The sequence below is a fragment of the Leptonychotes weddellii genome, chromosome 5 (assembly GCF_054177405.1).
Source record: "Leptonychotes weddellii isolate Sample4059 chromosome 5, ASM5417740v2, whole genome shotgun sequence".
NCBI classification, from domain to species: Eukaryota; Metazoa; Chordata; class Mammalia; order Carnivora; family Phocidae; genus Leptonychotes; species Leptonychotes weddellii.
In genome coordinates this window covers 32288341-32314627 of record NC_138373.1, presented here as the reverse complement: position 1 = coordinate 32314627, position 26287 = coordinate 32288341, and the positions used below count along the sequence as shown (strand labels likewise).

The following is a 26287-nucleotide window of genomic DNA, read 5'->3' as shown; positions in this document are numbered from 1 at the left end:
CCGCTGTCCACAACCAGCTTCGAGGACAAGCGGGCACTGAGTCCCCCCAGACGGACAGAGCTGCTGGCGGGACGTGTGTGTGTGTGTGTGTGTGTGTGTGTGCGGGGGCATGTCCTGGTGCTGCCCCCTGAGAGCCTGGATGGCTGCACGTTGGTCACTGGAGACAGGACGGCTGTTGCTGAGCCCAGTGCATCAGTGCATCCAGGCTGTGGGACTACCACAAGTTCGCTTTCACTAGTCACCAGAGAAGTACATGCTTATACACTGTTGTCCGTTTATTCAACACTCATTTGGCACCTGCTCTGTGCCTAGGACTTTTCCACGGGTTGGGGGTGGAGGACAGATCCCACCCCATTCACCGCAGGGGGTGCTAACAATGAAGAAGAGAACATTTCACAAATGGAAACTAAAGAGAGAGGGAGAAGGATGAGTGAGGGCCAGTGGGGAGGGGATGCTGAGCAGGGGATTGGGTTTTGTACTTTGAAATGATGGTCCCCAGTGTGGGTGAGGGGCCAGGCAGGAGGCCCTCTCTTTCAGGAGACATTGAATTCTGTTTCCTAAGGCTGCTGAGTCCCTGGGGTGTTCCTGGGCCTGACAGGAGGTGGGGTGTCCTCTGGACCAGGAGTCTTTAGGCTGTTTTACAACAGAGCAGCTGGTTGATATGAAATCTTGATCCTTTAGTGGATGGGAGGCAAGGAGCTAGGGCCTGGTGGGCCATCCTCTGCCACCCATGGGACCACTGGGACTTTTGGGTGGTGCTGAATCTCCCCCAGCCTCCTGAGTCCATGAGAACAAGAAAGCAACCTCACTTCCATCTTTGAAGCCTCAGCTCACATGCAGGGCCTGGCTCTTACAGACCTCCATAAATCTGTTATTTTTTAAACTTTGAAAGCATCGTAGACTCACCTGCAATGGTGAGAAGTGATGCAGAGAGATCCTGTGTGCCCTCTCCTCTGTTTCCCCAGTGACATCATCTAATAAAGCTCCGGTGTGCTATCACAGGCCAGAACTGTCCAGATGACTCCAGTGTCCAGCATGCATGTGTGTGTGTCTGTGTGCTGGTCCCCTCCAAAATGTTTACTGAGCATCGTCCTTTTGTGGAAATCCCATTTTATTCGGGGCAGCAGTGGGCATCAGGTCCCACCTGTGGGCACATGGCCTGAGAACCCCAGCCTTCACCGCCCCCAGGGTCCCTCGGGCCAGGTTATGCTTGCTGAGGGTCCTCGTGGAATTGGAGGACCGTGGTGAGATCCGTGTGGCCAGAATCCTCCAGGGTGGCCTGGGCCCTGCTCCCCTGCTCACTGGCTGCGCTGCCTGCACAAGGGCCAGGGAGTACAGACTTGTGACTGTTGCTTCGATCATCCCTGTGTTCTGCCCCGGCCGCACCTTAGGGAGTCACCGGGCACTGCTTTGGGTTTTTCCCTCCTAGTTTCCTTACGTCACCCCCGCCCCCCATGAGCCAGTGAAGACACTGAGGAGCCTGGTGAACATCCGAAAGGACTCCCTGCGGCTTGTGAGGTAAGGCTCCGCCCCACCCTGCTCTCTGGCAGAGGGGCAGTGGCGAGCGACCCCGGGCTCTGCTAACCTCAGGCGTGGAGCCAGAAGGTCGCGGGCAGGTCTCGAGCCCCAGAGTTGCTCCTGGGGTGTGGGTGCAGAGGGAGAGGAGGCCAGCAGGGCTCTGCTTATGAAACTCTGGTCTTTAAACCAGGGCTTCTCAACCGGCAGCTGTGCCCCCAGGGACCCTGGCCTGTGTCTGTTGTCACAGCTGGGGGATTGGGTGCTGCGGGCCCACGGTGGGCAGAGACCAGGGATGCTGCTCAACACCCTGCAGTGCACAGGACAGCCCCCAGCCAGGAATGATCCAGTGTCCAGCATGAGCAGGCCGAGAAACTGCTTTAAACCTGGATGGCTTGAGGCGTCTGGGGCTGTCTCTAAACCAGGAGGACTCCTCCCTTTCTGTGGGCAGGAGGCGAGGGAAGGACAGCTCTGCAGTGTTGGGCCTTATTATCCACCAGGGAGTGGGTGACATTTCTAGGCAGCCACCTCAGAGGACCCCAGCCGGAGGGTGGGGTGGGATGCGCGTGCCGTGCAGGGTGGGGGCGCTTACAGGCAGGACCCTTGACCTGCTGCCTGTTCCTCTGCCTCCCGGGCAGGTACAAAGATGGTACAGACAGCCCCTCCGAGGACAGTGAGAAGCCCCGTGTCCTCTACAGCCTGGAGTTCACCTTTGATGCCGACGCCCGGGTGGCCATCACCATCTACTGCCAGGCGGTGGAGGAGTTCCTGAATGGGACTGCGGTGTGAGTCTCTGGGCCTGGGGGGGCCTCTGTGGTCCGTGTTGTGTGTTTGAGGTTCTAGAGGTTTTATTTGCAGTAAGGGTCCTGCTGGCCCCAAAAGTTTGAAATCTGCAACTTCAGCAGCAGATTCGGACAGACCAGGGAAAATGCACCTGCTTGTGTCCTGTTGGGGAAAGCCATCTGAGGGCTCGATTGGATCTGGGATTGGAGCTCAGGCTTCAGGTGCTGGCCCTGCCCTGTACCTGCCAAACAGCTCCTGGCCTAGGACCGGCTTGTGCCTCAGTTTCCTGAGCTGGGGGTGGGGGTGGCTGGAGTGGCCCCCTCGTGTTTGGTATAAGGATCTTGCCGCTGCTATTGGAGAAAACTCAGAGGTGGGGCTTTGTGGCGAGCACCCCCTTCAGGGAGTGAACGCTTTGTCCTCTGTGGGGCTCAGTGGGCTGGGGGCCTGGGCCCCTGAGGGGCTGCCCTTACCATCCCCCCCATGTTCCCACCCACCCCCCACTCGCACCCGCCCTGGCAGCAACAAGAGGACAAGGTTCCTTTTCCTGTACTTTCTTCTTTGAGGCTTCACGCTGACCCAAACATTGGATTACTTTTGTTTTTTCAATGACACAGCCGTTTACAAATGTGTTCTTACCGTAAGCCAAGAATGAGAAGATCCAGGAGTATCTGGGGGCCTGCCCCCCAGAGGTAAGCACAGTGCCCTGAGGCACTGATGTGGCCATTCAGGTCCCTCCCGGGCCCTCCCGGTGCCCTGTTGGCTCTTTCCTTGTGACCCTGCCTGCCTGGCCTTTGTCCTCGGCCATGTTCACTTGCTCTGGCTCCTGACCAGGAGGTGGGAGGACACGTGTGGGAGGGCCACAGTGCCACATCGGTTGGGGTGAAGCTTCTGTGTTCTCTGTTTTCTGCTAGTTTGGCTGCCACAGTGGAGGGGTCCTGGCTAGTGGGGAGGGGTCTGAGGGCTGCCACAGAGAGGGGCAAGGGACAGGGGTAGGCCGGCAGGTGCGGGTGAGCGGCCCACCCACCCCACACTCCCCCAGCTTTTGTCTGTGTCACACTTGGGCTGGTAAGAGGTTCCATATGCTTGAGAAGAGAGTCTGCTGCCCCCAGAAGGACAGTGGGCGCATGAGCCAAGGGCATAGCCCCTGGAGCCTTTGTCTTGGACCCCTGGGAGACTCCTCTGGGGGGAGAAAAACGCTGCTCTGTCCCCTTCCTGAGACCTGGCCGGAGTGGCTGGGAGCCCTGCTTCTCTTCCGAGTTTGCTGGAGTTGAGTGGTGTGAGCACAAAAGTCACCGGAACAAAGAGAAGCAGGAAGGCTCCGGAAGCCTGTGCCCAGGGACCTTTACCTTAGCCTGGAAATTCTGTTTGCATTCCCTGATTCCCTCCCTACTTCCTGACAGGAGAGAAAGGGGGCAGATCTGAGGTCCCAGAGAAAATCTCAGGTTTGCATGGCAGCAGAGTCCTAGCCTGTGTCTTTACCACGGGCCGAGGCCTGGGTTCTCACAGGGAAGGAAGGGCCTCTGGCCTCTGGTTGGCGGAGGGGCCCTCTCTCTTTGTGCGTACAAGAACAACCCTCTCCCCCGCCCCGCCCAGTCTCTCAGGCTCTCCAGAGTGTCTTTTGTCTAAGAGACTGAGAGAGGCCCCAGGAATGGCAGGTGTGGGGTGGGTGGAGGAAGCTTTTTCAGGGTGGTGTGTTGGATTCCTGAATAGGGAGAAGCCAGAGTTGATCAGAATTGAAAATGTGAGTCCCCTTTGACCCAGCTGTTCCTTTTTTGGGAATGTGCTTGTGTATGTGGCTCAGATGGATGTAGAAGCAGGTCCTGGAAGCGTTGTGTGCAGTAGCAAGATGTTGGAGACCGTCTGGTGTTCACCCCGCAGTGAAGGCCGTGCGGTGTTTGCAGAGCACTCAGCTCTGTGTGTCGGCTAGGGGACAGCTTCGGGACCTGGCAGTAGCGAGAGCAGGTGTGGGTGGACTGCCGCTGGAATATGGAAGAGCAGACGCCCGTGCATTCGGGCGTGGGGGTTGTGGGGGACGCCGCCCACTGAGTACATGTTTGTTCAGCACAGTAAACATACCATAAAAGCCAAATGGAAAGGTGTAGCTAGATCTGGAAAGGCAGTTACTGGGCAGGTGTGGGCTCTGGAGGACTTGTGACCAGGCAGGCCCCAGGCAGAGCTGGTGGTGAGCAGAATGAGGCCGCCGAAGTTGGTGGCAGGCTGAGCGCCCTGCCCCGCCACAGGAGGGCTTGCATTTGCAGGAAGAGAAAGGAAGTGTGGGTCTTGCATGTCCAATTACCGCTCGGTCCCAAAAGCCCAGTGGCTGCCAGCCCCTGTGTCACAGACCCCTGTGCTCGGGGGCTCGCCCTGACGACCAGGCGCAGCAGACCGTTTGCTCTCAGCAGAGTCTCAGCGGCCTTTCTCTCGGCTGCCCCTTCAGGTACAGCCCCAAGAGCCCCGCCCTGCAGTCTGAGACCGTCCACTACAAGAGAGGGGTGAGCCAGCAGTTCTCCCTGCCCTCCTTCAAGATCGACTTCTCCGAGTGGAAGGATGATGAGGTAACCTTCTGGCCAGGCCCCCCTTTCCCGGGCCCCTTTCCCAAATTCCCTCCCCCTTGTGGCGGGGGACGAGCACCTCGGGGCCTGTCTGTTCAGATTCCTTGCGTGGTTGATAAGCATCAGGAGTGGCTGCTGACTCAGGTCTGTGTGCTCAGTCGGGCGTGTGCTGGACCAGAGAGCGGGGTTTGATTTGAGTGTTGGCGGCAGTTACAAGCTCCGGTACCCAGCTTTGGTGCCTTGTCGGGGCCACGGGACTGCAGCATGGCAGGACCCCTTCCACCGTGTGGTTCCATAGCTGGGGACGGTAATTTACATCATGTAAAGGATGGTGATGGAAAGTTTGTCTGTAATAGCAAAAAATGCAAACAACCTGTATGTCTGATTGCTTGTTCACTGAGGTTATGGGAACCATCTGTCTGCATAATACAGGCACCGTGGTTCACTTCTATAACGGATGCAGCCTTAGCGCAGGGGAAAGGGATCTACGTGTACCATACAGACTGATAATCCCCTTACGGGCTTGGAGGGCCATTGCTGACAGATACAGTATAATTTCATGTATACGACAACAGGAAAAATGCACAAAACCATTTCTGCAGGTACATGTACGTGTATATAAATCTTGAGGAGAAACTAGGGAAGATGCCCGTGAAGCTGCACAGGGTCTTGGGAGAAGACAAAGAATTCTAGAACACACACACGCACACACATACACACTGTACGTGAACGGCGTGCGTGCCAATACTGTAAACGTGTCTGAATTGTTACAACGGGTCTGTTAAGGTATAATTTACGTACCATAAAACTTACCCTCTTACGTATATAATTCAGTGATTTTTAGTAAATTTATGAATTATGTGATGATCACCACAATCCAGTTCTCAAACATTTCCATCCTCCACTAGGGTCCCTCAATGCCCACTTATAGTTAATCCCTGTTCCTAGCCGCAGCCCCTACATTAATCTACTTTCTGGACGGATTTGGCTTTTCTGGATGTTTTATATAAATGGAGTCATATGGTATGTGGCCTTTTGTATCAGGCTGCTCTCATTTAGCTGAATTCTGTGGTTTCTTGAAGAAGACATTCATATATTACTAAAATAAATTAGGGGGAAGGAACGGAGGCAGTGGGGTATGGGTGGTATAAGAATTGGGCAGGAAGGTTCTGGCTTGTGGACTATGTCAGAAGGTGAAGGCATGCCACGGTGTTTGCTCTTGGCTGTGTGTGTGCTTGTCAGGGTGCTTTGATGACAGGCAACAGAAGCTGCCATTGTGTCACTTGGGTGAGAAAGTCCTCTGAAAGAAGAATGGGGCCACTGGAGCCCTGCCCCCAGTCCCATTCCGTCAGATGGTTCCATCCCTGCATGTCAACAGTCCTGGTTGGGATACCCAGCAGGTGCATGTGGTCCTGCTTACCCTCCTGTGAATGGGGGAAGCTGCTCCCCAAAGAAAGGAGGGGGCTGGGTGGGCAAAAGGGGGTTGGGCAGACAAGTGGGTGCCCCCACCCTGTGGTTGCTTGTGGGGAGGGTTTGGCATCTCACTTTGGTGACCTCTGTTCATAGAGCAGTCCCTTGGCTGGCGTTTTGGCCACAGAACAGATCCTTGCGCATTTGCAGATGTGCTGAGTCAGGCCGACAGTTTGGGTTCCAGACTCCTAGTGAGGTCAGTTGTCCTGGGGGCACACTTGGCTCATAAACCGGTCTGAAGCGCCACATAGGGGCACCCCCTTTCCTCCATTAGAGCATCAGGGGCCCACATTCCAACTTGTCAGCGTGTGGCATGGTGGACATGGTGGGGGTGGTGGCAGGCGCAGTGGGTGTGGTGGGCAGCCACATGGGCCTGTCTCAGGTGGACTTATCCCAGGATCCCTTCCTCGTCTTTGCCTTCTCTGATTATCTCCTCAGCTAATGTGTTCTCAAAATCAGCTCACTTCTTTTATGTATTTTTTTAAAAGATTGATTGATTGACTGATTTGACAGAAGGAGAGCAAGCACAAGCAGGGGGAGCGGCAGGCAGACCAGGCAGAGGGAGAAGCAGACTCCTTGCTGAGCAGGGGGCCCAATGTGGGACTTGATCCCAGGACCCTGGGATCATGACCTGAGCCGAAGGCAGACGCTTAACTGACTGAGCCACCCAGGCATCCCCTGTTAGATGTATTTTTAAGTGGAAACTTTATCAGTTATTACCGTGGTTGGGAAACTAAGCCTTGCCATAGATAGAAGGTCCTGGAAGTTATTACGTCCTCTCCCTGTGTTGCTGCCTGCCGGAGGTGCTGAAGCAGATGTTGGCAGGTGTTCGAGGCCTGACAGGTACTCAGGCCCCAAACTCAGACTTGTCCTCAATCAGGGCTTCTCAGCCTCAGTGCTGTTGACCCTTGGGACCCGGGTCATTCTCCGAAGTGAGGGCCATCCTGTGCACTGTGGGATTTCAAGCAGCATCCCTGGCCTCTGGCCGCCACGTGTCAGTCAGGAGCACCCCCACTGCAGCTGTGACAACCAGGGATGTCTTGTGACACAGGCAGGTGTCCCCTTGGCCGCCAGCATCATGCCAGCCTCCCTTCTTTAGCCATTTTCCCCGGACTTGCCTATTTAAAGATTACAACGGTAATGTATGCTTGTTGTAAAATGTGCAAGTTATACAGAATTTGTAAGACAAAATGCTCCCCAGGTGAAGCTCCTTCTCCAGAGGCAACTGCTTCTGACCATTCAGTGTGTATATTCCAGATTTTTTTCCCATGTGCATTTGTTTGTTGTAAAGATGCGGTCATGCCATATACATATTATTCTGTAGTTTGTTTTTAAAAGCATTTTATTGGGGCGCCTGGGTGGCTCAGTCGTTAGGCGTCTGCCTTCGGCTCAGGTCATGATCCCAGGGTCCTGGGATCGAGCCCCGCATCGGGCTCCCTGCTCAGCGGGGAGCCTGCTTCTCCTTCTCCCACTCGCCCTGCTTGTGTTCCCTCTCTCGCTGTGTCTGTCTCTGTCAAATAAATAAAATATTTAAAAAAATAAATAAAATAAAAATAAAAACATTTTATTGAGATCTAATTCACATACCGTATAATTTGCCCTTTTAAAGTGTACAGTCAGTAAGATTTACCAGATAGATGATGGTCCTTTGACTTAAGATGGTTTGACTTTGCTTTTTCGACTTTACGATGGCACTCAAGTAATAACACATTCAGTAGAAACTACTTCGAATTTTGAATTTGCATCTTCCGCTGGGCTAGCGATCTGTAGCACGGTCCTCCCTGGGGAGGTGGGGGCAGGAGCCGAAGCTCCCGTCAGCCACGCGCTCACGAGGGTAAACGACCGACAAACTGACCGCCATCCCGTTTTTCTCTTTCAGTACGGTATTCACTATATTACATGAGATACTGCTCAGCACTTCATTATGAAATGGGCTCTGTGGGAGGCGATTTTGCCCAACTGTAGGCTGATGTCAGTGTTCCGAGCACGTTTAAGTTCTGCAGGGTGCGTTAGTGCATTTTCGACTTCTGATAATTTCAACTTACGAGGGGCTTCTCGAGCCGTAACCCTGTCGTAAGTTGCAGAAGGTCTGTATTCAGAGTTGTGCAGCCATCACCGCCATCCGATTTTATCAGCCCCAGAGGAAACGCTGTGCTCGCCACCAGTCCCTCAGCCCCGGGCAGCCGCTCGTCTACTTTCTGTCATTTTGGATTTGCCTGTTGTGGACGTTTCACATAAACAGAATCATAGAGTATGTGACCTTTTTTTGTGACTGGTTTCTGTCACTGAACACCGTGTCTTCCTCCATGTCGTAGCAGGTGTCAGTACCTTGTTCCTTCCTGTGGTTCATAACACTCCCCTGTGTGGTTGGACCACGTTTTGTTCATCTGTCCATCAGTGGGTGGGCATTCAGGTTGTCTCCAGCTTTGGGTTATTAATGGACAATGCTGTACAAATCTTTGTGTGGATGTATTCATTTCTCTTGGCTATGATTTGCTTTTTAATTTAATTTATTTTTGGGGCACCTAGGTGGCTCAGTCGGTTAAGCGTCTGCCTTCAGCTCAGGTCATGATCCCAGGATCGTCGGGCTCTCTGCTCCTCGGGAAGTCTGCTTCTCCCTCTGGCCTCTGTCCCTACCCACTGTTCATGCTCGCTCGCTCTCAAATAAATAAAATCTTTAAAAAAAAAATTTATTTTTTAAAACAATTTATCTATTTTACTTTTTTAAAGATTTTATTTATTTGACAGAGAGAGACACAGTGAGAGAGGGAACACAAGCAGGGGGAGTGGCAGAGGGAGAAGCAGACTTCCCCACGGAGCAGGGAGCCCTATGCGGGGCTCGATCCCAGGACCCCGGGATCATGACCTGAGCCGAAGGCAGACGCTTAACAACTGAGCCACCCAGGCACCCCTAAAACAATTTATTTTAGCGAAAGGGGGCAGGGGGAGGAGCAGAGGGAGAGGGAGAGAAGCAGACTCCCTGCTGAGTGCAGGGCCCAGCACAGGGCTAGACCTTAGGACCGGACCTCAGGACCCTGAGATAACGACCTGAACCGAAATCATGAGTTAGCTGCTCAACCGACTAAGCCACCCAGTCCCCCTTTAATTTTATTTTTTAAAGATTTTGTTTATTTATTTGTCAGAGAGCGAGCGAGAGCGCATGCACAAGCAGAGGGAGCGGCAGAGAGAGGGAGAAGCAGACTCCCTGCCGAGCTCGATCCTAGGACCCTGGGCTCATGACCTGAGCCGAAGGCAGACATTTAACCGACTGAGCCACCCAGGGGTCCCAAGACTTTTTTATAGTAGTTTCAAGTTCGCAGCACAATTAAGAGGAAGGCGTGGAGATCTCCCGTATCTCCCCGTTCCCACACATGCATAACTTGAATCATATTGTGGACATCTTGGAGATGGCCTGGTGGCTGGAGTGGCTTCTTTGCTGGGTTTCCCTACCAAACCCCTCATGGCTTCCATTTATTTTCCTGAGAGCCATGTCCCCCTCCTCTTCTGTCCTTTGCCTTTTCTCTATTTCTCGGTGTCCGTCTGGCCTAGGGCTTGCAGAGACCCTTCTCTGGATGCCCCTCTGGGGCAGGAGAGCCCGAGGTGCCATGGGCGAGGCTCCCACCCGTGCTTGCGTTGGGGAAGAGTGGGGCCTGGGCTGGACAGCCCAGTGTGGCTCTGGCCAGTACCAGCTCTTCCTCCCGACCTGGGCAGCTGCTCTCCCCGAAGAAAAGCCTCTCTTCCTGCATTAAAAATAAATGTTCCCCTCAGACTGTGGGGTGGGTGCAAGTCACTGTCCTCCCCCAGCGTACTTAGCTCCAGGGAGTGAGTCGGGTGCGGGGCGTTTTAGGGGAGATGATCCTCACTCCCTGAGCCCTGTAGCCCCTGGTGCCCCGGTGTGATGTGGCTGTGGCGCCATCTTCAGAGGCACAGGCCACGTAACTGGCTGGCAGGTGGGGGGTGGCAGCTCCCTATGTGGAGGCTTGTCGTGGCTGGGCGTTCGAGGGCGGCGCGGTGCCGGGCCCTGGTGCCAGGGAGAGCTGGGGTCCCGTGTCCCTTCATTTCCATCGCGCTCCCCTAGCCTCAGCTGGCCAGGGCGGGTCTTCTCTCAGGCCTTGCCGAGTCTGTTTAAGGAATACCGAGCGTCGGCCGCTGCCCTGGGCTCCGTGGCTGTGGTCGCCGGGTGAATGTTAGCAGGAGGCGCCAGCAGGCCTGCCGCCACAGAGCCTTCGGACATTGTCTGTGTCAGGACAGTTTTGGTTGAGCGGCCGAAACACGTTTCAGTATGACTTAAGACAGGAAGACCAAGGTCTGTCCATTGTGCGCCCCGTGTGCCCGCGAGACTGGAGAGCAGGGCTCGGGTCACTGACTGCTGGTGGAGCCACCGTGCAGACCAGGACCAGCGAAACACGACTGGTGCTGAGGCTGCACTCAGTGTGCAAGGGAGAAAGAAAATGCCAGTCACTCGTGGCTTCTCAGAGCCCTGAGTTTGTTGTTAACTGCCCCCTGCCCCCCAGCAGCACCAGGGATTCTATTCCAGAAACTGACCGGACTTGCAGTGGCAAGTAGGCTGTGTGCACAAAGCTCTGCTCCCCATCGGGCTCTTACTTGAACCCTCCCCTTCCTGGGCTTGATTACAGCCCTTGGAAGGGCAGTGCCTGCACGTCACCCAGTGTCCACGTCACCAGGGTAACTGCAGGATGGTCACAGCAGGATGGCCCCCTGTGCCCTGACTCAGGGTGGGGAAGGCAGAAACAGGCTTGCAGAGGGGCCCCTGTCCCCTGCATAGCTGTGGATGACTTGTATCTCCTGTCTCAGGTGATCACCTCTGCCACCCCCCATGAGTCACCCCAGAGCAAGGCAGGCGTTGCAGAGAGGGGCCCTTCCCTCTTCAAAGTCTGGATTTCTGTGGTACAGCCCTCTACCCTGAGGCTACAGCGAGCATGAGGCCTGGCTGGGTCCTGGGGGGCCTGAACACGCCCTCCACCTCCCCACATGGAGCTAGTGTGCACATGGGTTCCTAGAGTCCTGCATGCTTGGGAGTCCATGCCCTGTGTCTCTCCGTGAGGCCCTTCTGGGCCACCGTCCCCCTTAGCTCCTGCTGCCTGAACATGCCAAGCTCTGCATGGCTGGTGCTCACTGCGTGTTTTCTCAGCCACCACGCGCACCAGGCACAGCTTTTATCCCTGTTTTACAGACGGGGAAACTGAGGCTCAGGTGGTGGAGCCAGTCTTGATCCCAGTACCTGGTCCCTCCCAGTCCCACCTCCCACTGGCAGTCTGGGACCCACAGGCACCTTCTGGGCCTCCCTTTGCAGCCCTGCCTGGGGTGTCCTCAGCTGGTCGCGTCTGTGCTGTGGATCCTGGCCTGTGGCCCCTGCTGCTGAGCAGATGTGGAGACCATGCTCAGGTAGATATGTGTGGGGAGGAGAGTGGCCTTTGGCCAGGGAGCAGCCGGGAGCCACGCAGCCAGCTGTGTGGCCACATTGTGGCCACTTTCCTTCTGCCCTTGGGGGGGGGCAGGCCAGGCACTTTCTTTACGAAGCTGAACACCGGGTCCCCCGGGGCTCAGACAGATGCCATTGGTGCTGTCTGCTCCCTTGGTGTGCGTAGCAGCCTGAAGGGGGACAGCCCCGGTGTCCCTTAGCAGGCGAATGGGTGAGCAGGGTCTGGCTGTGCAGCAGAGGAGTACTCAGCCCAGGGAGGAAGCACTGATGTGTGCGGTGAACCTCGAAGACGTGGTGCTCAGTGAACAAGCCAGACGGGAAAGATATGTGCTGTGAGGTCCGACTTCCGTGAAATGTGCAGACCAGGCAAATCCGTGGACGTCAAGTGGCGTGGGGCTTACCCGGTGGGGAGGGTGTGTGGTCATGGGGACAGGGTTCCCGTTGGGATGATGAGCGTGCTCTGGAAATGGATGGTGGTGGTGGTTAACGTGGCCTTACAGATGCACTTAGTGCTACTGAGTTACACAGATTTGCCATTTTAATCATTTTTATCGATTTTGCCAAAAGGGAAAAAGAGGTGCAGCCAGCTGTCTTGTCTTCCCTCGCCATTTTGTCTGACTTTGTGAGCTCCACCGCGGCACCATCCTGCTCACCGCACCTCCTCCCTCCAGCTCAGTCTGACTGTTCTCACCTCCTTTTCTCCTCAGTTGAACTTTGACCTGGACCGGGGCATGTTTCCAGTGGTCATCCAGGCCGTGGTGGATGAAGGAGACGGTGAGCGGCCTTTCCTCGTCTGTCTCCCTTTCGGGCTGTGGGCCCTTCTCACCTCAGTCAGCAGGGAGGAGTTTATTCCAGAAGTGGTGAAAGACAGCTCAGCCCACTCAGCACATTTAGGGCCAGGGGGTTCAAGCCCCAAGCTGGGCTGCGGGGCCTCCTCTTGAGCTCCTTCTCCCGACTCAGCTCCTTCCCAGTGACTCACCTCCGCGGTGACAGCAGCTAGCCAGGCCTCGGCTTGTGGTGGTCCACGCTCAGCGGGATGCCGGGAGACAGCAGAGAAGGCGCAGAGCAGGGTGGGCCCCATGCTGGGGGCTGTCAGCGCATCAGGCCACGCTGATTGGCTGACCGGCCCTTTCTCCCTCTGCCGGTCTTGCTGGGTCTCTCCCATGCCACTACTGTGGGCTGCGGTCCTCCAGCCTAGAGCATGGGCCCCCCCCTCCCCCCGCCCCCGGCTGAGTCCTGGCTTCTCAGCCCTGTCGGAATGTTCCTCTGTGCAGAGCCAGGAGGCGGCACGTGGAGGCGCTTTGGGGGAGGTATGGCTAGTGGGAGCAGCGGGCCCCGCAGGCAGAGGAAGGCAAGATGAGGATGCTCCTCCTGTGGGCTTGGGCTCTCCAGCTGAGAGCATAGGGAAGCTCCAGCTCAGAAGGAGAAGTTCAGGGTAGGGGCAGAGGAGGGGTTGAGGCCAGCTCTGACCGCTCCCTCCTCTCTCTCCTGGGCAGTTGTGGAAGTGACCGGCCACGCCCACGTGCTCTTAGCCGCCTTTGAAAAGGTAAGTGCCTTTGCCCTTGACCAGGGAACCCTGCCTCTGCCTGTGACCAGGGAGCGCGGGTGTTTTGAGACTAGAAGTCTGAACTTGGGGTCAGGGCTTGGCCAGATGGGCCTAGTGCCAGAGGATCGGGGCAGGTGGGAGGCACTCCAATTACTCTGGGCTCCAGGAGGCCAGGCCTCAAGACAGCACCACCTTTGGAAGGGTTTTCAAAGGGCATCTAGTGTGTGGTGAGGGGCCGTGTTCTAGGGAGGCCAGCCATTTGGAACTCCCTATAACCTACCAGCACAGGGGCCCGGACACCCACGTGGAGGGCTCTCATCACAGACCAGCTTTTCTGCAGGATGTGGACAGATCATCCAGGTTGTCACCTCTCAGGACCCCTGCCTTTCCCACCAGGCCCATTGGAGCCTCTCAGCCTGGCCTGGTCCTCACATGCATGCTCTGCCCTGCCTCCAGGTGGCTGTGTCACCCGGTCCCGCAGGCCTACATTGACCTCACTCCCCACTGGGCCCTTTCAGACTTCCGGGACAGACATTTGTGGTACTTACCCTCTGATGTCCTTGAGGACAGAACTGGGCCCCTTGTTATTTGTGTCCTTGGTATGTAGTAGATGCTCAGTGATTGCTGGTGGGGTTGCTGAGGGTCTGCCACCTGTCTAGCATGGCCCCAGACCCTCTGTGGTACAAAAAGAAAACATCCAGGCCCTCCTGGAGTCCCTGAGTTGTGGGTGCCTCTCATACAGAGGCCATTTACGTGCAAGGATTCACTTAATATTACCTTTGGCCTGATGCATATTTGAACTTAGATGTTTTCCCGTTTCTTCCATGCAGATCCCAGTCCCCAGTCTCCCCAGCTGTTCATGTTTTGTGGCCACGTTACGTAGGGTGCTGTGGGGAGAGAATGGTCAGCCTCACCATCGTCTCTGCGTTAGGATGTCATGGGGTCTAGGGACGGTCCCAGTTACCAATCACTGCTGTTCATGGGGGCCAGGCAGTTGTGTGTGTGTGTGTTAATGCAGCAGGGAAGAAATCCCTACTCACGGAGACCCTTGCTGGAGGTAATGGGGTGTGTCCCCTGTTGGAGAATGTCATGTCTGACGGCCCCTTCCCCCCCGGGGCTCTTTGACACTGGCCTGCACTCTGCAGTTATAAAGTGTTTCCGGCATCAGCCTGTGGCCTGGGTGGACAAGGTTCAGGGACGCCCCCCATGAGGAAACCAGGCTCGGGCTGCTTTTCTGGGCTTTGCACCACACATGGGCAACCTGCTAATGCTTCCTCAGCCCGGTGTGTGTCTGCAGCCTTGAGAGCGTTGAGGGCAGCGCCCAGCTCCTCCCTGTGATCTGGGTCTTTCCAGACTCCCCAGGGAGTTAGGACAGCTGGGCCCAAGGACCCTGTGGCCCATTTGTCCTGTGCTCCCCCTGGCCCCTGGGGCTGTGGTGGCACGGAGCGCCCAGGGCAGAAGGCGGGCCTCTCTCTCACCGACTGCACTCCCCAAGCCCGGCCTTGTCGGAAGAGATGATAACTGCTGTGTGCTTCTCTGGTGAGGTGGGTGGGCCGTCGACGGCAAACTCCACCTGCGCTTCCGGTTTAGAGCCCAGTGAGAAACTGCTTTACATTTGGAATCCATCATACTGAAAATGCTGAGCGCTGGAATCAGTTGATTCTGAGGGGTAACTGGTGTTGTCACGAGATCTCAGATCTCATACCTTCATTAACCTCGAACTCTGGGCGGTGTGTCTCCCCAGATGCCACCAGACACATTTACCCTCTTTAGTTGTTAGAGTTTTTAGGATTTTGGGCTTTCCCGTATACATATGCGTGTGTACGTTTGTCTTCTCAACAAAACCAAGCCCTTTTGGGGTCAGAAGTGGGCTGTGTGAGTTCTTGCCATCCAGGTGCTGCTGCTTGCTGTTGGGGGCTCTGCTCTGTTGTCAGAACTTGCCCGATGGTTGTAAGCCTGAGTGTGCTTGGGCACTACCCAGAGAGTTGGGTGGACCCAGGAGGCAGACCTCCAGGTAGTTTCGAGGCCCAGTCGGAGGGCCACATTTGGAGAGACCTGGCTGGGCTCCGTCCTTCAGCCATGGATGTGGAACGGCCGACGAAGGGCCTTCAGCTTCCCGGCGGGAGTGCTAAGTGATACCAGCTTGACTGAGTTCACCTTTGTCTTTCTTCCCTGTAGCATGTTGACGGCAGCTTCTCTGTGAAACCTTTAAAGCAGAAGCAAATTGTAAGTCTGGTAGAAGAAATATTGTGGCCCCTTTTGATTTAAAAGACACACACACGCACGCACACACACACACACACGTCTCACTCTGCAGAGTCATCGTCTGGGCTCTGGGAAATCCGGCTCTGCCTCCTCGGGTGCATGCGTGTGCCCACCGTGTCCCAGTATTGGCTCGTAGCCCCAAGTCTTGTCTGGCTTGATACGGAGTGTTTGCGTCCGTAGGGCTGTGTGGGAAATGCAGCGACTCAGACCACTTCTGAACATGGTCAGCGTGAGGTCTGACTCTGGTCACTCTTGTGCGGCTAGTGACGGGTGGGTCCAAAGTGGTTTTTCTCTGGGGAGGGGGATGGCAAGGTGGGCATGGGGTATGGTTGCCTGGCCCATATAGAGGTTGGCTCCATGCCCCCTGGTGGGCAGAACCACCGCCCCCCCCCCCCCCCACTGCCCGTGCTCCTAGGTGGGCTGGGCAAGTAGCAGGTTCTCCGCCCTTCTCCTGGCACTGGGCCCACTCCCTGAGGGGCAGGTGGACAGAATTTCAAACCACACCTGCTCTGGGACCTGAGCCTAGCCCCTGGAAAGTGGCATTGGGCCATGTGGGTGCAGCGGAGCCCTTAAGTGGGGGCTGGCAAGTGCCCAGATTCCTCTCTCTTCTCCAGGTGGACCGGGTCAGCTACCTGCTGCAGGAGATCTACGGCATCGAGAACAAGAACAACCAAGAGACAAAGGTATGTGCTTGTGGTGGTATCTGCTGGGACTGCAGGAGGAGCTCGCTCCCCAGCTTCCCTTCCACCTACACGGAAACAGGCTCCTGGAGGGGCTTGCCTGGGTCCCCCAGCCCTGGCCAGGGCCCCGTGGGCCAGTGGTAGATGAGTTAGTCCCTATGTGTGCCTTCCTTGGGAGGCCCTGCGACCCCAGACTCCATTTTCCCTTAATTTTTTATTTTATTTTGTTTTTATTTATTTTTTTAAAGATTTTATTTATTTGAGAGAGAGCATGATCACGAGCAGGGGGGAAGGGCAGAGGGAGAAGCAGGCTCCCCAATAAGCAGGTAGCCTGAGGTGGAACTCGATCCCAGGATCCTGGGATCATCATCTGAGCTGAAGGCAGATGCCCAATTGACTGAGTCACCCGGGTGCCCATTTTTCCTTAATTTTTTAAAGGAGTTAATAGGGAGGGGCGCCTGGCTAGCTGGGTCGGTGAGCGTGCGGCTCTTGATCTCGGGGTTGTAGGTTCGAGCCCCACGTTGGGTGTAGGGATGACTTAAAAATAGTAACAGTAATGAATGAATAAATAGAAGAGTTAACAGAATTTGTGGGCATTTTGTTCTTTTTCCAGCAAATTCCCTGACTTGTTAATGTCATTGGGTTGCCAGCCATCAGGTGGGCAGGGACAGCCTGGTGTGTGGGGCTCCTTCGCACCCCCTCAGGGGGAGCCCGTGCTGCCCTCGCCAGCCGGCCCGCCCCCCAGTCGCGAGCCCCTGTGCGCCTGTAGCCAGAGCGCGTGGTTGCCGGAGCTGTTGTCTGGCCCGGCCAGGGAAGGGTGCCAGAGAATCAGCCTGGACCTTTGTCATTGTTTGTGAAAGGCACTAGGGAAACTGCCATCTCTTTTTAAACGTTTCTGGAAGTTTCTGGAAGTCCTACACGCGAGCTTCTGTGACAGCTGAGATCGGCTGAAAGCCGAAGTCAGGGCAGTTTGGTCCGGCCCTTATTCTCGAAGGAGCGCCCCAGTGTGCTTCCCGCGTTAACACCACAGGTGGGCCGGCCGCCACTAAACAGCCTGGGAGTGCGTGTCTTCGCCGTGACTGGCCGTCTGTCCGATCTGTTCCGTGCCCTGATTTCACAGATAACGCACAAGCAGCGTAGCTGTTCCGAAACGAGGGGGCAAGGCTGGGCTCCCGTCAGGCCTGATTTACAGAAACATGGTGGGGCCATCGTTCACTGACTCTTGATCCAGACACTAGTTCTGATTAGACGAGTTAGACTTGTCTGATTTTTTTCAGTTTCAGCCCCGTAAGTGGGTGTCCTCTGCGAGATACGCTCCGTGCTGCTGGGTCGTTTCCACGTTTTCTCTGTGGTTCTGAGGTGTAAAATGAGACCCGAGTTTCTTGGTTTGGAGAGTGTGTTGGGGGTGGGGCATAGATTCTCTTCTCTGCCTTGGGGCTGGCGCGGGCTGGGCCGGCTCTGGGCCGCATCTCCCGAGGAGTCCTGCTCCACGGTGACCTCCTTCCGCCCTCTGGGCTTCCCCCTGGGGAAGTGGGGGGCCGCCGGTGGGCCGGCCGGGGACAGGAACAGCTCCCTGCTCCGCCCCCCGTCCTGGCCCCTGCCTGCGGCCCTGGGGAGCCCGCCGACGCTTGTCCCTCGGTGTCCCCACAGCCGTCGGACGAGGAGAACAGCGACAACAGCAGCGAGTGTGTGGTGTGCCTGTCGGACCCGCGGGACACGCTGATCCTGCCCTGCAGGCACCTGTGCTTGTGTAACTCGTGCGCGGACACGCTGCGCTACCAGGCCAGCAACTGCCCCATCTGCCGGCTGCGTGAGTGGGGGGCCCAGGGGGCCGGGGGCTGGCGGCCGCCCACCTTGGGCACAGGTGCTTGGGACCCACGCGACTGCGCTGGCACGTGGCGTGGCTCTCATCCTCCGAAAATAGACTTGGGAGGCTGTGCCAGGGCGGGTGCCTGTGGTGACGTTGGACCCGGACAGATAGACGTTGGCCAGTGACTCCGGCCATTAAGTGGAAAATGTTTGGATTTAAAGACCAGACCTGGTGAGGTGGAAAGCTGACTGAGGAGGGATGGGCTTCCTGGAGCGCTGCAGACATTTTCTCAAAGCTAATTCTGAACCAAGTGTTTGTCCTCCAGTGGAGGAATCTAAACATTCTCAGGACAGAAAATCCCACTGGATCAAGATGAGCGTCAAGCTGGCGGGTGGGTCCCGGCAGCAAGGGAGCCCAGGGTGTGGGTGAGGAGCGAGGGCGGCTTTTTGGAGAAAGCCATCCTGCCCTTTCACACCTCAGTGTGCCAGTCGGCCTCCTTGGGGCCTCCTGGGGGTACTCGTGCGTCACCACGCAGCCCTGCGGCCCCAGCTGCCATGCCTGTCTTCTCACTGTCTTGGGGCTCACAGCCTAGTAAGGCACAGGGGTGGGTCTACACCTGTTGTCCCCCTGGGATAGACGGGTGTGTGCAGAGGCCACAGGGCAGGCCGAGCGTGTGGAAGTAGAGGATGAGGCTGTGGGGTCTGGGGGTCCAGAGTCCAGCCCTGATGAGACCTCAGGGGTTGGTGGGGGAGACTGCAGGGGGCCGACGTGCTGGCCCTGGAGGGTCAGGCAGCAGGGCCAGTAGCCTCTCCCATGGGAGGAACAGGCTAGGAGCAGGGGAGCGGGGGCCGAAGGCCAGCATCCCCCACGGGCCCTGTCTCCTGGGCATTCTCGGCCGCGGCCTGGCGTGGAGGCCCCGGGGCCCTTGTCTCTGAGGCTTGCAGCCTGGGGCAGCTGCCGTCAGCGCTGGGGACATGGGTGTCCCTGGCAATTGCTGGTACGGCATGCAGCTGTGTACCGTGGGTGCAAGCTGCACTTCTCATCAACGTTACACTCCTGTTAGGGGAACTGACAGCCCGGGACGACCAGTAGCCTGCGTCCTGATTGATTTTCCCAGTTCTTGCTGCTGCTGGTTTTCCAGTGTAGAGATTGTGCTGTCGGCGTTCACATACATATGTCTGCCTACCCTTGGTATGACTTCAGGAGGAGACTGGCCAGTGTCCAGGGCACACCTTGAGCTTTTAGCTGGTCGCCAGGTGTGACACAGACGCACTGTTGCGTGTATAGTCCAGGGTTCGGCCTGTGGGAGGCTGGTGGCGCCCTGCTTGTTGCCCCAGAAGCTCCGCCTGAACCAGGGTCGTGCACTGCTGGCTCATCTGTCTCTCTTCTGGGCCGCTCTGTTGTGACTCTGTTTTGCCTCTATTTGGAAACATGGCTTGTTCTAGGACCTCGGTGGGGTGGGTGGGTAGCCGGTGTCCCTGGAGCCCCGAGGGCCTCATTGGTGCTGGAACTGGCTGCTCCTTGCCTGATGTGAGCCCATCCCTCTGCCATAGCCTTCCGGGCCCTTCTGCAGATCCGGGCGGTGAGGAAGAAGCCGGGAGCCCTGTCCCCTGTTTCCTTCAGCCCTGTTCTGGCCCAGAACATGGACCACGACGAGCATTCAGTAAGTGCCTTTTTCTTCTGTGTTGGGGGGTGTGGGGCAGAGAGAGGAGGGGGTCTGGAGGAAGCCCCTGCCCACTTGCAGAGCCTATCAGGTGTCCACATGCCCTCAGGGCTTACCTTCGTGGTAGGATGGCTTCAGGTTCCCAGTGGGGCCGTGTCGTGAGGCCCTGGTCGGTGGCCAGAAGGAAGGGCAGGGCCAGACTGTCTCCCTCTCTCTGCCTGCCGGCTCCCTGGGCCTCCTCTGCCTGGTGGGCCAGCGGTGGTCCCCACAGGTGGTTGTGAAGTGGAAGGGGTGACCCAGGCTGGGCCCAGTGAGCCCCGGGTCCCGAGAGTGTTGTTGTTTTCGCCGAGAGCAAGGGCCATCTGATGGCTCGCAACCCTGCCTTGAGTGTGTCCGTCACCGTCACCGTCATTCTACCAGCCTGACAGCCAGGGCCACTGCATGGGTCCTAGGAGGTGAGGTCTCGCCCAGTGGGCAGCTGCCACATGTCCCCCCCCCCCCCCACGTTCTCTGCTCACCTGGAGGTGGTGCCCAGCCTGGACACAGGAGGGCACCTTGGCAGCCATCCACCTCGCTAGCTTCCTGGGAAACCGGGAGGTAGAGCTTGCAGGCAGATGAGGGAAGATGGGCTCAGGCTTCGGGGAGAGAGATGGCTCTCTGGCTGAAGAGATAGACGGAGAGAGACGACGAGACCCAGAAAGATAGGCAGAGACAGAGAAAGACATGGAGAGAGATGGGCAGACACACAAAGTCACAGAGACATGGAGAGAGACACAGACGGGGATGAGAGTAGAAAAGCAGGTACTGAGACATTGGCAGAGGGATAGGACGAGACAGGGATGGGGCAGGAAGGGGAGGCTGGCGTGGGCGGGCGGGACGGGCAGGGGGGTAGGCCCAGGTCTTGAGCTCCCAGGCCCCAGCCGGCCACAGCAGTTGTCAGCCAGTGGATCCGTTGTTGGGACTCAGTGATTCTTAGAGGAAAAGGACCCAAACCCTGTGGCTCGCGCACCCACAAGATGGGCTTCTGCGCTGGGCCAGTGGGTGTTATGTGTTTGGCCTCTGCTGTGATTCTGAATATTGGACCAGTGTTTAAAAGTCTGGACATTCTCCTTAAGACTCAGATTTCTGGCTTCTCTTTCAAAATTTGAAGCTGTGGTCTTGCAGCTGGAGCAGACACAAGGCTGCCTTGGAGGTGGGGTCTCCATCACCCCCACTCTTCCTGGGCTGGCCAGACTGGGTGTTTTGCCTGCTGGACCCCTGTCGGCATCAGGGCTTACTATTTCCGAAACAGCCCTCCGGTGACTTTAATGTTGGGCTTGACTTAGGAACACTGAATATTTTCCCCAGCAGTGCAGTTTTAGTAGAGATTGGAGTAGCCCTGAGATGTGATTTGTTCCTGGGAGAGAAGTCACTGTTCCGAGGGATGGGGGCTCGGGGATGGATGGTGGATTTTCCTGTTGCTTGTCTGTGCCCCTCCCAGGCCCTGCCTTGGAGTCTGAGCGTCCGGCCTGACTTTCACTCTTACCCTGAGAGAGCCGAGATGCCGCTCACACTACTGGGCACACAGGGGTTTGCGTTGTAAGCTTTATATGCTCCTGTGACTTCCCCTCCGGAGGGTAAAGAGAGCCAAATAAATGGGCTCTTGTTCTCTGCCACGTTCCCTGTATGAGCAATTTCCACATAGTGCCACAGAGAACCCAAATTTTCTTCCATGAGACCGTTACAGTCATTGAGGAGTGGGGGTGATCTGTGGTTGATTTTTCTCCCCAGCTTTCCTCTAGGAGTTGGACATTGGTGATAAGTTTATGAGGCAGTGCTGAGCCTCACAGAGGTACGGGGTGGAGTGTCCCCTTCCTGTGCCCAGCTGAGCCCACTTGTGGGGAGCGCCTGGCCAACCTCATACTTGTGCTGACCAGGACCTGCTTCTTGGGGTGACCCAGACCGTGGGTGGGCAGTGGGACAGGGATGGGCTCTCCCAGCGGCAGAACTCCTGGTGTAGATGTCCAGGCCTAGGTCCCTGTAGAATCTGTACTTGGCCAGGTCCCCGGACTTCACGTGCAGGTTACATTTGCCAAGCACAGGCTCATAGCACACCTAGAGACCAGCAAACCTGAGAGATCCCCCCCAGCCCGCCAGCTCCAGTTCCGTTTGGGGGGTGGCAGTTGTAAAACGTATGATTTTTATCTTGACAGTGTCCCTTTAAAAAATCAAAGGCGCACCCCGCCTCACTGGCCAGCAAGAAACCTAAAAGGGAAACAGTAAGTGTGTTTGGCCCTATGGCCACATCTTTGCCCCGCACCCTAATGATTCAACCAATGACAAGTATGGGAAGTCATTTTCACCCCAGGCTAACGTGTTTGGCTAATTTAATCTGTCCAATCCACTCTCCCCAGTCCCGGCGTCCCTGCCCAGGAAGGGAGTTTTGTGGAACAAGCAAAGCTCAAGGTCTGTCGGCAAAAAGCCAGTGTCTCAGCTCCTCGCTGCCAAGCGGCAGCAGCACCGGCCTCGGGCCGCCCCTTCTTGCCAGCTCTGCTTCTGCCCGTGGTCCCCAGTGGCCTCGTTTCCCTTTTTTTTCTTGCTGGCAGTGGAATGACGTTGGAGGTGGAGCTCCCTTGCTGCTAGTTTTTGCAAAAACCGTCTTCCTCGCGCTTGCTGCTTGTCCCGCATCCCCTGCTCTCTTCCCCTTGGATGGTAGCTCTTTGGGCCAAGGACTTGGTTTTCTGGCATTTTCCCTGCATCTTGGGGAGCAGATGGGGACCTCTGCCTGGAGCCTCTCCTGACCCCCGTGGCCCTTTGGCAGAACTTAGGTGGAAGTCCCTGGAGGCCCAACCCGGAGATGGAGGTTTTTCCTTTTGGAGGGCAAGGAGGTTCACAGTAATTACTGGCCTTTAAGTGGAAGGCAGGTTGGGAGCAAATGCAGGGCGTCACGGGTCCAGGGGCCCAGGGGACTCAGGAGGTGCTCGCTGAGGGCAGGGAACCCCTACCCTGGCCCTTCTGCCTTCCCCTGGTCCCCAGGGCTGTCCCATCGTCGCCCAGAAAGGCAGCTCTCCCTTCCTCCCGGCAGAGCAGTCAGGCGGGCGGGGGCTTCACACTGGGAACACCGCTGGGCATTTGCCCTTGGCCTTGTATAGTGAGAGTGAGGCAGGTGGCTGTCCCACCTGCACAGCGGCCTGGGGGCCTAACATCTCCCGGCACCTGGGCGTCTCCCCACCCTAACCCTAAAGCAAGACTCAGTCTGTTGATTTGCTCCACTCCCAGCAAGGGGGAAGACTGGTTCTGAACCAGGGGTGCCCATTAGAACCACCTGGAACACGCGTCACCTCCAGTGGACGCTTGTTCCAGGCACACAGAGGATCTCGAGTTGGGCCAGATGCCTGTGTGGGGCAAAGTTCCCTGCGGGGCCAGGCCCTCCCTGGTCTAGAACATACGCAGCTCCACTGGCCTCTCCCGCCTTTGGCATGGCTTTGCTCTCCACCTGCTCCTGAGCCTCCTTGCTCTCTCTGACCCCTCACTCTCCACCCTTGCCAGGCAGGAACAGAAAGCCAGGTAGGGGCTGGCCGAGACCAGGGGTGGGGAGGCTTTTCTAGCTGCCCTGTCTTCCTTCATCTGGGCACAGAGCGGGCCACTCGGGCATCCCAGGCTGCGTGCTGCAGCTGATGGCCGAGGGAGCCCTGGGGGGTGTCTGGTGCTGCTGTGGCGTTCTTGGCGCCCCTCTGAGGGAGGGGGGTTTAGGTCCCTGGAAGGTGGAGTGGACAAGAGATGGCCAGAAGGCAGGTTCTGGGGAGTAGAACATCCCTGGGGCACAAGGCCAGCGTCTCAGGCTTTGTGGCCCAGGGTAGTGGGCAGGGAGTGTGGCCAGCCCGTCCCTTACCCGCTCTTGTCCCCACAGAGCTCTGACAGCATCCCACCTGGCTATGAGCCCATCTCCCTGCTTGAGGCGCTCAACGGCCTTCGGGCCATCTCCCCGGCCATCCCTTCAGCCCCCCTTTATGAAGAGATCACCTACTCAGGCGTCTCGGATGGCCTGTCCCAGGCCAGCTGTCCACTCTCTGGGATCGATCGAATCCTGGAAAGCAGCCACCAGAAGGGCAAGCCGAGGAGCAAATCCCCTGACAGGTGAGGCTGGTGCCAGGATTCCCTTTGGGGGATGGTACGTGGGAACCCAGCCGCCTGTTCTGTGGCGGGGGTCAGGGAAGCATGCGGTATCATGAAAGAAGTGCAAAGCAGGGGGCCGCCTGGGTAGCTCAATTAGTTCATCGTCTGACTTCGGCTCAGGTCGCGATCTCGGGATCCTGGGATTGGGCTCCATGCTCATCGAGGAGTCTGCTTTGAGATTCTCACTCTCCCTCTGCCCATCCCCCTGCTTGAATGCACGCTCTCACTCTAAATAAATAAATATTTATTTATTTATTTATTTATTTTAAAGATTTTATTTGTTTATTTGAGAGAGAATGAGATAGAGAGAGAGCATGAGAGGGGGGAGGGTCAGAGGGAGAAGCAGACTCCCTGCCGAGCAGGGAGCCCGATGCGGGACTCGATCCCGGGACTCCAGGATCATGACCTGAGCCGAAGGCAGTCGCTTAACCAACTGAGCCACCCAGGCGTCCCTAAATAAATAAATATTTAAAAAAAAAGGGCAAAGCAGGTGTATTTGAGGCTTTAGGTTAGAACGTTTTGTTGGGTGATCCACCAGAGTGACTCACAGAACCAGTAGCAGGTTAGGTTAGGGCTAAGGTTGGTTACAGCAAAGGAGAGAGAGCAAAGCAGCCGGAAAGATGCACTGGTGGAGGCCACAGGTGCCCAGCGTCCCTCCCTGTCCCAGGCCACCCAGGACACAGTGGGAGCCCCTTGAGTCTCAGGGTCCCAGGACTTTCTGGGGGCTGTCACATGGGCACATCCTGGGTGAGCAGCCGTGGCACCAAACCCGGGCCGCCACGAAACCAGGCGCACGTCGTCACCCTTGTTATGCCCAACAAGCCGAGAGTCCAGTCATGCTTCCCCTGGACACATGCGAGACACAGTCTCTTCTCACACATGCTGGGTTTTTTTTTATTTTATTTTTTAATTAAAGTTCAAGTTAATGTGGAGTGTATTTTTTTTTTTTAAAGGACTTTTTTTTTTTTTTTTTTAAGATTTTATTTATTTATTTGAGACAGAGAGAATGAGATACAGAGAGCATGAGAGGGAGGAGGGTCAGAGGGAGAAGCAGACTCCCTGCCGAGCAAGGAGCCTGATGCGGGACTCGATCCCGGGACTCCAGGATCATGACCTGAGCCGAAGGCAGTCGCTTAACCAACTGAGCCACCCAGGCGCCCCTAATGTGGAGTGTATTATCAGTTTCAGAGGTAGAGCTCAGTGATTTGTCAGTTGCATACAACACGTGATGCGCTCCTTGCATCCCGGGCCCTCCTTAATGCCCGTCACCCAGTTACTCCACCCCCACCCCCTCCCCCCCAGCAGCCCTCGGTTTGTTCCCCGTGATTAAGAGTCTCTTACGGTTTGTCTCCCTCTCTGGTTTTATCTTATTTTTCCCTCCCTTCCCCTGTGATCCTCTGTTTCGTTTTTTAAATTCCACACAGAAGTGAGATCAGACGATAATTGTCTTTCTCTGGCTGACTTATTTCACTCAGCATAATACCCTCTGGTTCCATCACCTGTGCTGTTTTCTTAAGTAAAGTTGGAAGTTGTGTAAAACCAGCCACGGCCCCGGGGACTTGCACACGTGGCCGGGTCACTCCAGATCCAGAAAGAAGCATGGGGGTCTCCCCTGCTGCCCCCGCCCCCCACTCCAGTGGTTTACTGTTGTGATGCTCTCCTCCTCCTGGAAACACAGAGCTGGGGTCAGGCCCATGCCTCCGAGTCCGTCCGGCCGCCGGGCCTGCTGGTGGGCGCTCTGCGGGCGCACACGCCTCCCCCGGGCGCTCTGCCGGCTGTGCCGTCTCACCCACGGGTGGCGTTGGCTTTGGTGGGTTGGTGTTTATCATCGACACGTCCTCCACTCCCATCTTCTCTGTCCCCAGCACCCTGCGGTCTCCGTCGTCCCCCATCCACGAAGAGGATGAGGAGAAGCTGTCCCAGGCCTCGGACGCCCCTCCGCCGCTGAGTGGGGCGGGGCTGGCGCTCAGCAGCTCCCCCGAGGTGAGGCCCTTCTGTCACCCTGTCCCCACTGCCTGTGGGGCGGCCTCCAGACCGGGGGCGAGGTGTGCCCGGGCCCCCCTCCAGCACTCGCTCACATGGCACCCTCAGCTGGTTCCCTCATCTGTGGGGTGCGTCCTGTTTCCGGGAGGGGGGCTGTGCGGGAAGTCCCGGAGTGGCAGCCGCAGCTCGCCCCACGCCCCCTCCCCCGGCCGCGCACAGCCTGCTCCCCACTCGCGGCTCCGGAGCCGCGGGCACACTTTGTCCTTGTTTCCTAGAGCTTCGTAATGGAGGAGGCAGACGAGGTGTCGGCACTGAAGCAAGGTAAGCCCTCCACTTGAGGAGTGTGTCCCCGGCCTCGCTGTCGGAGGACTCCCAGGCCGCTCTTGCAGGGGTTTGGCAGGGCGAGTGCCAGCTCTGCTCCT

General features: G+C 56.9%; 1 protein-coding gene across 6 annotated transcripts in view; it reads left to right on the top strand.

Annotated features, from left to right (window-relative positions):
- MGRN1 (mahogunin ring finger 1) overlaps positions 1 to 26287 on the top strand; it is a 57099-nt gene that overhangs the window by 21505 nt on the left and 9307 nt on the right. For 3 of the 6 annotated variants that reach the window (XM_081820122.1, XM_081820124.1, XM_081820127.1), the window contains exons 3-15: positions 1430 to 1518; positions 2154 to 2300; positions 4736 to 4853; positions 12471 to 12537; positions 13260 to 13309; positions 15488 to 15535; positions 16189 to 16257; positions 17905 to 18064; positions 19618 to 19727; positions 21920 to 21985; positions 23617 to 23843; positions 25748 to 25865; positions 26141 to 26186. In XM_081820122.1, coding sequence (XP_081676248.1) covers positions 1430 to 1518; positions 2154 to 2300; positions 4736 to 4853; positions 12471 to 12537; positions 13260 to 13309; positions 15488 to 15535; positions 16189 to 16257; positions 17905 to 18064; positions 19618 to 19727; positions 21920 to 21985; positions 23617 to 23843; positions 25748 to 25865; positions 26141 to 26186 — 1315 coding nt within the window. The remainder of the gene's footprint in view (positions 1 to 1429; positions 1519 to 2153; positions 2301 to 4735; positions 4854 to 12470; positions 12538 to 13259; positions 13310 to 15487; positions 15536 to 16188; positions 16258 to 17904; positions 18065 to 19617; positions 19728 to 21919; positions 21986 to 23616; positions 23844 to 25747; positions 25866 to 26140; positions 26187 to 26287) is intronic. The other 3 variants (XM_081820125.1, XM_081820126.1, XM_081820128.1) reach the window with 1 other exon arrangement.